The sequence below is a fragment of the Embiotoca jacksoni genome, unplaced genomic scaffold (assembly GCF_022577435.1).
Source record: "Embiotoca jacksoni isolate LCO1_2020_lvr unplaced genomic scaffold, fEmbJac1.0.p SCAF_22, whole genome shotgun sequence".
Lineage (NCBI taxonomy): Eukaryota > Metazoa > Chordata > Actinopteri > Embiotocidae > Embiotoca > Embiotoca jacksoni.
The window spans coordinates 8,169,167-8,182,714 of record NW_027185363.1 but is presented as its reverse complement, the minus strand read 5'-3'; the positions used below and the strand labels follow the sequence as shown (position 1 = coordinate 8,182,714).

The 13,548-nt window shown below is 39.1% G+C and overlaps 1 protein-coding gene across 1 annotated transcript; it reads left to right on the top strand.

The window, feature by feature from the left end:
* The first annotated feature begins 393 nt into the window (after nucleotides 1-393).
* Nucleotides 394-12,776, top strand: rgs20 (regulator of G protein signaling 20). The gene is given in 7 exon segments (XM_069157713.1): nucleotides 394-572; nucleotides 4,044-4,071; nucleotides 7,004-7,170; nucleotides 8,082-8,093; nucleotides 9,107-9,181; nucleotides 9,277-9,511; nucleotides 10,167-12,776. Coding segments are annotated over 7 exon segments (885 nt in total). The 3' UTR covers nucleotides 10,356-12,776.
* Nucleotides 12,777-13,548: the final 772 nt, after the last annotated feature.

The window sequence follows — 13,548 nt, the reverse complement described above, 5'->3', positions numbered from 1 at the left end:
GTCACTAGTCTTCGTCTCTGTCCATCTAACACTAAGACCTCCAGGCTTAATCTGGCCTAAGCTGGTGAGACGCAGTAAAGCAGAGAGGAATCAGGATTGCATTCAGTGGGAACATTGTCCTAATCCCCTTCTGCCCTCTCCTTTGTAAACACTCTTCTCTCCGTCAGGGTCACTGATGCTTGTTTCCCCCTTCTCTCTGTCTCTGTCTCTGTCTCTCTCTCTCTCTCTCTCTCTCTCTCTCTCTCTCTCTCTCTCTCTCTCTCTCTCCCCGTCACAATGTGCTGCAGAGCAGACGCCAGGAAAACATAGAGGAAAGGAGAGAGAAGTGTGGATTTCTTATGATCTCCAACAGACTTGAGCCTCACGTGGCGAGTGAGGCCCCATGGCTGGAGCATGCCATGTGCTAGAGCGGTGAGGCAGTGGGAGATCTGGCCCACGTCTGCTCTGCGGGGGATCAGACGCACCAGGGGCCTGATGTGGCAGCGGATACGGGGACTGGCCCGGTCCTGCCGGCATGATGCGGGGTACTCAGTCAACTACAATGACCCGGACCAAGAGGAACAGGAGACAGTGTGCCTTGAGGTATGGGATATGCAGTATTTCCCGCATTAAGCATTTTGATAATAGCCTCCTTAACCATCTTAAACTTACTACTGATTATTACCTTGGAGGTATTCTTAATTAGGCAAATAGAGTCACCATCCATTTAAGTATAACTACAACAATTTACTAGAGACTCCCCAGTATGCACATTTCAGGTATAATTTGTTTGGCAGCACGCTAATCAGTGTATCCCTTATTTGTTATTACTCCAATAGCAACCACACATTAAAAAAAAACCTGTCCGTTGTTGAAAGTGTCCTGTTAAAAGGATGCATTTTGAAAGCCTAATTATAATCATGAAGTTCATAGTATTAATATGTCTCCACACACCCTTCTTAATACCTTCAGTAAATGAAACATCCGTGTTTGCTTTTTGTTGTTGTTATTAGACTACTCTTGTTTAAAGCCTCTGGAGCCCTTTTTTTTGCCTCATGCCAAAACTCTATTTAGGGAACTACTTCCTGTCTGAACGAGGCTTAAGAAGATTAAAAGAAGAAGATAGTGTGTCTGGAAATAGTGTAATACAAGTCATTAGAAATCAAAACAAAGTTGCACAGTCAGTCACATCGACAGACAAAATGTATGACAGCCAGAATTAACATCTCAGTGCAATATTTATTAAGAAACCGAGTGCTGTGAATACATTCAGATGCTTACAATGTGATTATTTTTGGAGTCTGGCAACAGAATCATTCTTGGTAAATGGATAAATAAAGATTTACGATGGCTTCCTGTAGTAGGGAGAGGGGAAGGGATTGTGACGAGCCATGAGAGTGAATATTTGTGGGTGATCATGTCAGGGCTTTAAACTCAGATATGCTTTAAAAGCCATTTTTCGTTCCAAGTCCATTAAAGAATCTTTTCTTCTGAGACATTTTAAGTTATAATAGCGGGGAAAGCACGGGTGTAATTAATAACATTAACGAAGCCCTGCACTCCTTCACAGGTGTTTCCACTTATTCTGTTTGATTAAACCTCTTTTCAGGTTGATTTTCAGAGGAACTATGTTCATAGTTACGTGACGTTTTCGATCTCGGTGTGCCGCTGAAAGTGAATGAGGTTCTAGCTGTCTAAAGAGATGTTACAAAACTAACTGGACAAACAGGGAGCTGTCAGTTTAAACGTCCACCACCAGACTCGAACCATGGACATTCCTCTTCACCCTGACCTAGTTTTATTTTAGAATAACTGTGATTTTACACTAAATGTGCCATCTCATCTCTCACAGTGATGATCGTTCACATCCACCTTTTAATATCAGGCACATGATGTGATTGGCTATGCATTCAGTTTGTGTTTGTTGTACACACTTTGCCCTTTGGTGGACACGCACCTACAGCATTTTCAACTATAGAAATGATTTAATCTGTTCACAAGTCATCGCTTAATTATGCTCCAATTGTAACGATCAGTTTAAAGATTCCTTTTTATAACAGACACAATTACAGACTCTACAATTGGCATGTCCTGAAAAAGATCCCAAGACTTAACCTTAATTTCAGAGTTCCTGTCAACAGAGCAACAAGACCTAAGGTCTCCTTCCACTGAGTGAACTTTTTAAAGAAGATAATCATATTGTTTGTGTGCACATTTGGGGGCTAAGTAACTTTCTCAAGCCAATTTGAAGGACTTTCATAGCCAGATATCACAATTTACAAATTTATTGACCCCGAATATTGATGCGGAAAAACTCCTCCTCAAAAAGATTTTCACAGGAAAGAATAAAAGAAAAAAAAAGAAACTTCAAGGAGAGCAACTGAAGAAGGATCTGTCTTCAAGGAAGAACACGCTATAGAACCTATAGAATACACACAACATAAAACAATCGAGATGAAAGAATTATAGAACATAATAAATAGAATATGATCTGGGAGGACGTCAAGCAGCCTCCAAAATAACAGCTGAAACTTACTTGTTCACGCCTGAAGTAGACCTACATATATTTTATATTCATTCTTAATCATTTCTATTGATAATCAATTTATTGCAATTCATCATCATTTAATTGTTTTATATTATATATTTTTTTAATTATTATTTATTAATCTATTTTTCTCCACATAGTGCTTCAATCTGTGACTCACTGAAAAAAATGTCATCTCAAGGAGCCTCAAGAGGGAGCCACCATCATGTAGATGTTGTATGAGCACAAAACTTCTGAATCGTGAATCATTGCTAGGAACCAACAATGGCACTGACTGGACTGTTGCAATATATTACATGAACATATTATAACTGCAACTTCCTCATGATATCATGCACAAAGTTACAAAAATGTTTCTCCTGCAAGGCTCTAAAATTTCTTTAAGTGAGCACAATAGAATTGAATTGTGTTTATCCCAAAACAATTGCACTAAATTGAATATCAAATGGAGAGAAAATTACTTCTCCTATATTCTGTTTCCATTTTTGTTGCTGTGATTGGACATCTTCACCTTCAAAATGCTCACAGATGTCATGCAGGATTTTGTTGAAGTTGGTAGCCACCCTTTTTGTGGAACATGGGAATACAGCATGCCCATAAGGTTACTGTTATACGAATGAAGCAGAAAACTATGTCAGTGATGGCAGGTGTTTATGTTATGGGTAAACAGGCTGCACGGCACACAGCATGCACATAAGACGTATCATTATCAAAGGAGAAATTGTGTATATCTATCTGAGTGTGGAGCTCCAGTGATTGAATCTAAAGTTAATTCTATCTTCCTTTGAGCTAGACAGTGATTTGAATCCCCTTAATCACATATTGAAAAGACTTTATTCATCTTGTCACACAGCTTTGTCGTCCTGCTCTCCTCTGTGACCTTATGTATTCAGATGTCCTCCCTCCTCCACTTGGCATTGTGCCCTCGGAGGGAAAAGTGTGTGTTCATCAAATCACAGCAGCATAAGTATCATTTGTTGCTCGTGTGTACGTATCAATCTCACAGGGCTATTTGTGGGTCTGTGTTGCATAACATGAACACAAGGGAAGGTGTTAAATGAAATGCTGTGGAGAAAGTCACATGTTTATATCTCAGGGGGGAAATAAAAGATGTGCGGATGTTTTGTGCAGTTCAGCCCAGTCAGAAAGTAATTAATCTGGACAGGAAGTAAATCTCATCTTTGCCCACTTTTTTTTTTTTTTTTGACAAGATAACAGAACAGATGAAATGGGTCCATCGGCAGTTTAATAGAACTGTACTAGGTCTGTGCTGACAGCGCAAGAACAGTTCTCCATGGAGAGTCTGTGCTCCCATTTTGTGGCACTTCTTACTCCACAGTGTGGACTTGACTGGCAACGTCTCCCTGAAAGGCAACAGCACAAATACATTGGTGTAAATTGAGTTGGTAAAATAGATGTTACATTCGAGTTTTGCCGAAATAGACAGGTATTGAGTGCAGAAAGCTTTGTGGTGATTACACAAATCAAGTCATGGGGTTCACTCTAACAAACAAAGTATCAATAAGGACTAGATTACATTTAAGGTTATATGTGAAGAATGCACATCCCACCTAATTCTAAATCAATTTTGTGTCAAATGGGCACAACATTCATACAGTATAAGAATCTTACATGTCTGTAAAATCATTAGGAGTCATATCAAAGAGATAATATCTCGCAAAAATAGCTGTGGTTCTCTCAATTTCACATGACAATCAAAGCACTATAGGTCAATACAGGATGCCTGCATATGATGTGCATATAGAACACACTGTGTTAGTGCTTGAGTTACCTTCAGATGGCAGTGTTGTCTTCTACATCATTTTTGGTTGCAGGCCTGCACTGTAGATGGAAAGACACACAGCAGCCTTTCAATAACCTGAAAAAGAATAAAGTAGACTGTGAGGTTCAAAGGGAATGAGGCAGGATGTACTGTATATAAGTCTTATAGGAGAAATACCAGCCAATGATTTGATTTGTTTCTATGTAAAAAGGGCAATACAATAATTATATTATTTTTATGCAGGGAGAAGTGATGCAATAAATGTAATGTTCATGCGGTGTGTAGCTGAAACAAGCAGCCCCACTTCCCGGTGAAGCTTTTAAATGCAGGTGAAAATCAACAAACAAAACAAAACAAAAATCAACAAACCCATGTCTAAGTATGTGTGTGCACTGTACATAACGGTGTATCCATTGAAATATGGACGTCCTGGATTTTGTACATGCATGTAAAGTATGCATATGGTAAGTTAAAATTAATTAAAAACACTTAACTCTCAAGACAAATGTCAGACTGAACCTCACAAATTATGTAACATTGACAGCCAAAGTCATGCTATCCTTCAGCTGAATGTGGTGCTAACGGTTTCAGCACCGTAGACAGCGACTTCAGGCAAAAGCTCAATTGCGCAGGTTTTAGCAAACAAAATCATGTTTTTTTTCAGGTAATATTCCTGACAGGTCTTTGAAATATGTTTAACTTTGTAAACAGCAGTAATATAAATAGCTCAAGTTCAGTTTGAGGATTTTTTTTTTTTTATGCCTGGTGTGTTAATTAGTATGCTTAATTTTGTTTTTGTGTCTCTTCCTCTTTATTATAAACTGACATCGTCCAGCTACTCCTTGAATAGTCCGAGAAATATAAGGAAGGGTAAAGGACATGCACAGTAAAACTGTGCCATACTGCCGGGGTTTACGCTCCTCACTGGTCTACTACGAGTTGGAGAGAAGACGCATGCGTACTGACTTGAAGCAGCCGGTCGGGGGGAAAAAAAGCCTTATGTGCCATCGGATGTAATCAAGGCAAAGAATTACCTCTTCTCGCTGTGCATACATGGTGAAATTGTAAGTACTGGTAGCAAACCGATGAATCATTGCACGGATATTTTGTGAGCGGAGCGTTTGAGGCCGTTTCCGGAGATTTTTTTTAATTTTTATTTATGGCATGTCACTATGTAGCTTTTAACAGATCTAGGCAGTGTCTTTTCGGTGGTTGTCCAGGGCGATGAAGCTCTACGGTTCTTCATGGTGGCACTTTCCATTGATGTGATGTGCGACTTCATCATGCAATGGTTTCTGCTGTTAACTCGCTCAGGAGCCATTAAATCCCAGTGTCGTTCACGTTTGTGCTGCTGTAAGACTGGGAGGAGAATAGTGGTTTATTTGGTGTTATCATGATTTATCCTTTGAATGGATACGAACACCCCCACTCCCATTTCATCGTCTATAGCTGTTGAGTCAAACCGTAGCGTACTGCAAATGTGTCAGCTTTGAAGTGCCCGACACCTAACGCGTAAAATATGCCATTTGGCAAGACGCACGAAATCTGCAGCTGAAGCCAGCTCCGAATCTGAGTGAAAACGCGGATCCATTTTAGAAATGACCAAATGGTATTGTATTCACTGAAAGGAAGATGCTGCGGTTATAGATTTGCAAGCTGCGCCTTCAGGCCCCCGCTCCCATGAACCAAATCTTCAGACATTTTTTTAAAGCATCGTTTCTTGTGTCAGGTAGTAGCCGGATGGTGCCGTGTGTGTTGGAAGCGACAGCTTTGTTACATAAATGATCTGACAGGATTTGGCAGTGTCTGACCTGGTGATGACACATTTGTTAAAATCAGACAAGAAGTCATTCTGTGAGCATTGCCCGTCTATAGACCTACAAACCAAAGGGATTCTGGTGAATATACCAGAGACCTATAATCACAATTACAACACAGTGATTCCTCATGTGCATGATGAATGAAGCCTAAAGGTTCATGACAATCTGACGCTTAACAAGGACTAATCCTAAAAAGACAAATGTTTACAATATTTGGAAGTGTATTTAATTTATTGCTCCACTTGGGTCTAGTGAGCATTGCAAATCCTTTAATGCACTGCTTTTACACTCAGGCTTTCACAAATGGGATATTTCAAATTTTGGATTATGGATATTGAACCCATGGTCTAAAATCCATCCTTATTTTTCACATGCAGTCAGAGTGTGTCAGGGAAGACAAAGCTGGTTTGAGATTAGAAAGATTGAAATGTTCTTGGCGGCTGCATGTTTGGCAGCAGGGGAATCAAAATCAGCTAATTATTCTTCCATACTTTTTTCCTCAAAAGAGAAAACAGCATTCCTTTACAGTGTGACTTTTGGGCATGCCAGCACCTGCTTCAGCCACACAGCATCAGCAACCCCACACATATAACACACACATAGCTAAATATAAATGAATTCAATTCATCCTTATTTAGGTGAAGTTGCTGGGGGAAAAAATTGGATCCATATTCAGAATTTAACACTGCCATCACCTCTTCTGTCATATTACAGTGCAGCCAGGGCTGCCATCACTAATCGTGTTGAACTGACACTGATTTGTGTCACTCAAATCCATTGCAGGCCAAGATATTTTCTTGCAAGACGGATTCTTAGTTGAATATTCAGAAATGTAAACGCAGTGCCTTTCTGTCCCCTCTCCTCTGTCTGTAGCCCATGGGATCAGAGCGGATGGAGATGCGAAAGAGGCAGATGTCGGTGCAGCAGGAGTCGGCAGCGGGGGGAACTGCACCGGCCCAGCAGGACCAGCCGGGCCAGGCCAACCCACGGGGCTCGAATGCATGTTGCTTCTGCTGGTGCTGCTGCTGTAGCTGTTCCTGGTAGGTCTTCCACCGACTGAGAGCTCACTCGTTGTGGCTCAGCATGGCCCACATTATTGCACGCGAGCGCACAGTCTGAGCTGCTGTGTCTCAACAGCAGGCTCCAGCTTCTGTCTTATGTCCCTGACATTTTGGCATGCGATCCGTGGATGTTTGTCTGGCAGAAGCCTCATTACAGCGTAAAACACAACTAAAAAAAAAAAAAAATCACCTACATATCTGCTGGGAATGAATCTGCTTGGCATAGAATCACAAGCAGTCTATGAGCGGTGCCACTGTTCAGTAATATTATGGCCAAAACAGCGTAGGAATTTACAAAAAAAAGCAGCTGTTTTGGACAAGAAAATGTGGCTCTAGTTCTTAGTAATTCAATACACTCACTCAGTGCAGAGGAAAAATTCACAGGACAGAGTGGATACAGACTTACAGCAAAAAAAAAAAGGGAACTAGAAAAACACATAAGCAAAATTAAACATACGGTTACTATATACAGCCAAGAAATGAACAAGCAACAGAATATGTAAATATTTATATGTATATATATATATATATATATATATATTATGTCCCTCTTATTTAGGCTATATTTACTTATGTATATATTGTACCTGCATGTGTGTATATATGTATACCATAACACACCTTATTCATTTAATGGAGCACCTTTTTTTTGTAAAGAATTCTGTTTTGCCCTATTTCCTCTCATACCTCACTCATACCAGAGGCACCTACATGTCAAATTCTATCGTATTGGTTTGGATGCCAAACTGCATTTTGTTGTTTGAGTACTTGCGCAATAATGAGAAAAGATCGACATTGAAAATTAATGAAAAATTCTACTATAATCTAACGTAATACAAATAGGTGCGATTGTTACTAAGCCCTGTATTAAAGGGTTGTTGTACATGTAGTCTAAGAGTGCAGTCACTCTATTTGTACATATAATGCGGGACTTTTTAAGTCCTTGTCGAATGATAAATCTTTCTGTATTTCACAGTATGTGAAGTTTTTTTTTAATCTGGTGTCTGGTGAGACATTCCCGTGCTCGCCGGATGAATGCATACGGGGCATGCTCAATGAGCTCCGCTACCTAAATGTTATCGGACCAAATAGATCAAATTCTGATTGTGAAACGAATCATTTTACAGGGGTTTTAATGCTCCAAATACTTTATCCACTTTTTTGAAGCCACGATAGAGGAGGCTACGACAGAGTCTGTGACGTAAGCACACGTCGCTCGAATTTTTGTAATTACTCTGGCTTGCAGAGGGGGTACACAAAAGTTTGGCACTGCAGGTGCAGGTGGTTTAAAGTGCATCTATTGAATTTATACAGTATGTACAGCATTATATATAATAAACAGTCCACTATTACTATTGTTTTAGTAATATTTCAAACAAAACAAACAACATTTTAATTATTAGTTAAAGCTTCTTCAATATGAGGTGCTTTTCTAGTCATATATTATATTTAACTTAATATATTTGGGTTTTAGACTGTTGTTCAAGTAAATCAAGCTATTTGAATATATCTTTCTGGGCTGTAGGAAATTATCATGGGCAATTTTTCCTTTTTTTTGCTATATAATAACAATGAATTGCATAATTGTGAATGTAATCTTGATTGAATTCATAATTAGTTGCATTCCTACAAAATCCAGTCTGCGTAGACTTGCGTATGACAGTGAAAGGATATTTATGTTACATAATGTTTACTTTGCACTTAATCTAAATCATATATATGTACAGTAAGATGATTTCTACAGAATAAAAGAAGAAAGAACTGAGACCTATGCATGAGGTTTTTTTTTTAATGAGAAATTACAAAAATTGTCCATAAAAACTGAAGAAAATAATATTTTATCCATAGTGGCTATGGTTGTAAAATGTGTATTTTGTACTTCCACAGTGTGATTCTATGTCTGTGTTATCATTAGGAATGAAGACCGGGATGATAGGAACCGAAAGGCCTCTTATGACGTCAAGGAAGGGACCGCAGACTGTGAAGACTGGTCAGTTGATGTCACTGTAAAAAATACCCCATGTATTGAATATTTTTTTTTGGTGCTAAATTTTGAAGTCACTCATGTTCCCGAACTGTGTGCAGTCCTAAGCCCACGTTGGAGGAGGTGTGTTTATGGGGGCAGTCGTTTGACAAGCTGATGTGTTGCCCAGCGGGGAGGAACGCTTTCCGACAGTTTCTTCGCACAGAGTTCAGCGAGGAGAACATGCTCTTCTGGCTGGCCTGCGACGAGTTCAGCAAAGAGACCAACAAGAATGGGATAGAGGAGAAGGCTCGAGTCATCTACGAGGACTACATCTCCATTCTCTCGCCTAAAGAGGTCTGACGGCTCTTTATTTAAGCGTTCTATTAAAGTAGTGATTGTTTCAAGTGTTCAAACTTCAGGATGTCTCACCAATGTCTCTTCTCACTTCCCCTGATATTAAGGGAAGAGTTAGGCATTTTATTTACTTTTTTTTTTTTTTTTTAATGAGAGGGAGATGAGGATATACAACACGACTCTCGTGGCTGCACTACGAATATGAATCTACATCCAGTAAACACCCTAGCTTCGCACAAAGACTAGAAACAGGAGGGAACAGCTGCCTGACTCGGCCTAACGATCACTAATTAACACATTGTATCCGGTTTATTTAGTCCATCCAAAAACTGAAGTTATATTGGGAGGTTATATGCCAGAGTATTTCTCAGTTCTGAGCAGTTGCTAGGCAACCAGCAGAGATTCCAGGAAGTTACTGGTCCCAGCCAAGAAACAGACAGAAACAGAAACCCCCTGCTAAATGGTTAATTCTGTTTTCTAGACTTTGTGTTTTGTATGGATCAAACTAAAATTGTACTCAGGTATCTTTTCAGATCTGGTATGCGTATTGTGTTTGTCATCGCACTCTCAGGAAGAAATACAGCAATCCTATTTCTCAAATCTCTGTCGCAAGAACACACGGTTCTTCCTAACTGTGAATTGTCTTTACTCGCAGGTGAGTCTTGACTCCCGTGTGCGTGAGTCGATTAACAGGAACATGCAGGAACCCTCCTTGCACACATTCGACGACGCCCAGCTGCAGATCTACACACTGATGCAAAGAGACTCGTATCCCCGCTACATGAACTCCTCAGCCTACAAAAACCTGCTTAACACTCTGTCAGAGCAGTCCCCCGAATCTTAGGGTGGTGATGACCTGTGATCGTTTAACTCTCTTTAACCCCCCCCCCCATCCTTCCTCACATCTCCCCCTCCCCCAATCCTTACCCCCCTTTTTTTTTTAAATTTTCTTTGTATGTTCAGTGTAGGATTACATGAACCAGGCCCCTCCCAGGGATCTCAGCGCTATTGTGATCTGCACCTGACCGAAGACACTCAGGTCTCAAAATCTCCCGAGGGCTCGACATCACAAGTACTGCTACAGATCAACATAGCAAAACTCTCCAAAGGAATATGAATACATTTTATTTCTCTTTTCTTTTTCTTTCTTTTGATAGAAATAATCTATTTTATTTGTGTTCAGAGTTTTTTATGGTCTGTTGTTTTTTTGTATGATTGTTTGGGGGTGGGGGGAGGGGGTGGGGGGGATGAATCCTACTGTAGGCTATATATTTATGAGTTTGTAAATAGTAAAAATGGAATTGTGGGTATTTTATGTGGAAACGCCTGGTTCTATTTACTGCGTATGAAAATCAAAGCTCAAGTCAAAGGCTACGTGTTAGCTCTACTTGCAGGCAGCTTTGTGGGGTACTGTACGATTTTCCCTTGATTTCCACGTTTCGTTCCCTAACCTCACACTTTGGTACCTGTGACAGCAACTTGGCAACTCCAGTTCACGTAGAACCTGTACGTGACTGAAAATACTCCAAGTGTGGTTATCAGTGAAGTAACGGAAAGGACACCAGCTCTTGTCACGGTGTGCAATTTGTTTCCTCAAGAAACTCAAATCAATGATGGAAGGCTGTTTTAACTTTCGTTACTCAATCCTAACCACAGAAGACTGCCTATTTAAGACACTTCTTTTTTTTTTCAATCAGGTGTTACTGCACACCTTATAGTTTAATATAATTTTACCAGTGTGACATAAGAACCGAAGTAATTATATTTACCTTAGAGAGTATTTTTCTTTATTCATATCTACCGACAATACAGAAAAAAACAAAAACAAGTATAGATTCTATTTAAGTAATCTATACTACACTGTCAGGAAAATGGAGAAAGAAATTATTAAAAAAAAAAAATATATATATATATTTTATGGGTCTGTAATTTCCTAATAACTCCGAGATGTTTCCTGTAAAAAAAAATATAATTTCATTGAAACTGCTTCTTTTAAACCCAAATAATAATTTATTCATTATTTATATGTTAGTGGAAACTTAAAGTTGAGCATTTTTAGAAATAGTCTGATCTGCTTCCATGCAGAGAGTAAGATGAGAAGATAAGGGATGTGCCTGAACTTCTCATCAATTGCTCTGCTAGAAAGTGAATATGAGTATTTCATTCTCCGCTTATACTTAAAGGTTTTGCCTGTGGACACATTTAGCTGAGCAGACTAATGGAGCTGAAGGTTAAGCTGGCAATTAACTGGAATTGATTAATTAGAAGAGTACCAATTAAACTCTCTATTCTGGCAATAATTACTACGAAACAAAGTTATTTTCAGAGAACCTGCTGGAAATTAGTAAGACATCGCAGACCTTTAAATTAAAGCATCAGTGTCAGATTCTTTTCAACAGCAAGCTGAATCATCTCAGAAGATTTTGACTTCAAAATCACAGGATAAATAATGTAATCCTGTAAATAAAATTGACTTATGATCAGGATTGACACTGGGGTCAGGCCAGGTTAGCAGCAACACCAAAGCTACCATGTAAACTGTGTTCATATGTTTATTGAGAGTGTTTCCATTGACTAAAATTGGAGTTGCCAAGTGTTAAATACTTTTACGTACTCTTGATAGTTTTAGTTGAATTACTTTGTTGCCTCACAAAAATGTCACTCAAAGACAAGATCCTCACATGGGGAAGTGCCTTGACATTCAGTTTTATGACATCTTTCTCATGGGCAACAGTTGGTTTCAGGCTCTTGCCATTAGTGTGGTTACTGGAGCACGAAGCCAGTTTACTGGAAATTGTCCCTCTCATTGGCCAAATTATCATGTGTGTTTTGTCTTGATTCCTTAGTCGTGACTACGTCAGTTCACTTTGGTAGCGCGGAGGGCGACGACAGCACATCTTTATTTGCTGAGGACAAACAAAGATCGGTGGATATGGCTGGTTGCTTCACGGTGGCACTCCTACTTGTCTTAGAGTTAACTTTAACTTACTATGTGCAATTTGAGCTGATGGGTACACCGCGCAGATCAACCTCAAAACACAATCTAAGCCAATGGTTTGGAGTGATGCCTATAAATGTTGTTTCTTTTTCTGTTTACTATATGAAATGTGTTATTTTGCGCTGAGTTTACTGAAGAATACATTTTTGAAAAGACAAATAATGTGAATGTTTACAGTATATGGTTTAGTTTTTTTTCTGCTACTCTCCAAGAAAATAATGACTTGTGGGCATTTCGATTAAGCTAAAATAAAGCACAATAATTTTACTGACTCTGGAATGATTTGATCATTAAACCGCATAACACAAGTAAGTACTAAAGAATACCTGGGAAATTGACTCATTTACTGTCCTTGTAGAAATTCCAGCCAAATCACATATGGTATCGGTAATAAAAGAGATTTTAAATAAATTATAAGATAATCAGCAAAATGTTTCTCTACAATCTAAACAATCACCAGTTTCAACCCGGACACAAAAGATTAGTGTCACCGATGAGGTATCCAACCACTTCTGGAATTGGGTCACAATCTCCCCTTCTGTTCCCGAGTTATGGTGTTGAATAATGGCTCGGATGTGATAAGTGGTTTTGGAGAACATTTGGAGTTCAAGTAAATGTTTGTACCAAATTACAGAAGAAATTCCCTTAATGCTTCCCTGAGATATAACGTTTACGATCATAGAACACAAGTACGTACGCTCAAACTCAATTCACAGAAACTCCGGCTTCGGCTGTTCCGGCTTGGCGGCATAAAAACACATGTTAACATTAGAAAATACAATATACTGTATGTGTCCAACCTTTAGGCATGGCATTTTGAATTTTTTTTTTTTATAGTTTTTGCTCTTATCACATTTCCCTTTATTACCTTTTGAGAAGGTTTCATTTAAACAAGGTTCAGCCAAAAGATAAAATCCATCTCATGATCTTTCACATCTATATTTCTTTCACATCTATATTGTGATACTTCAGAGATTCCCGAAACCCTACAAGCACGACATATACCTTCCTAAAACTAACTCCACCGTGGCAACTTTTA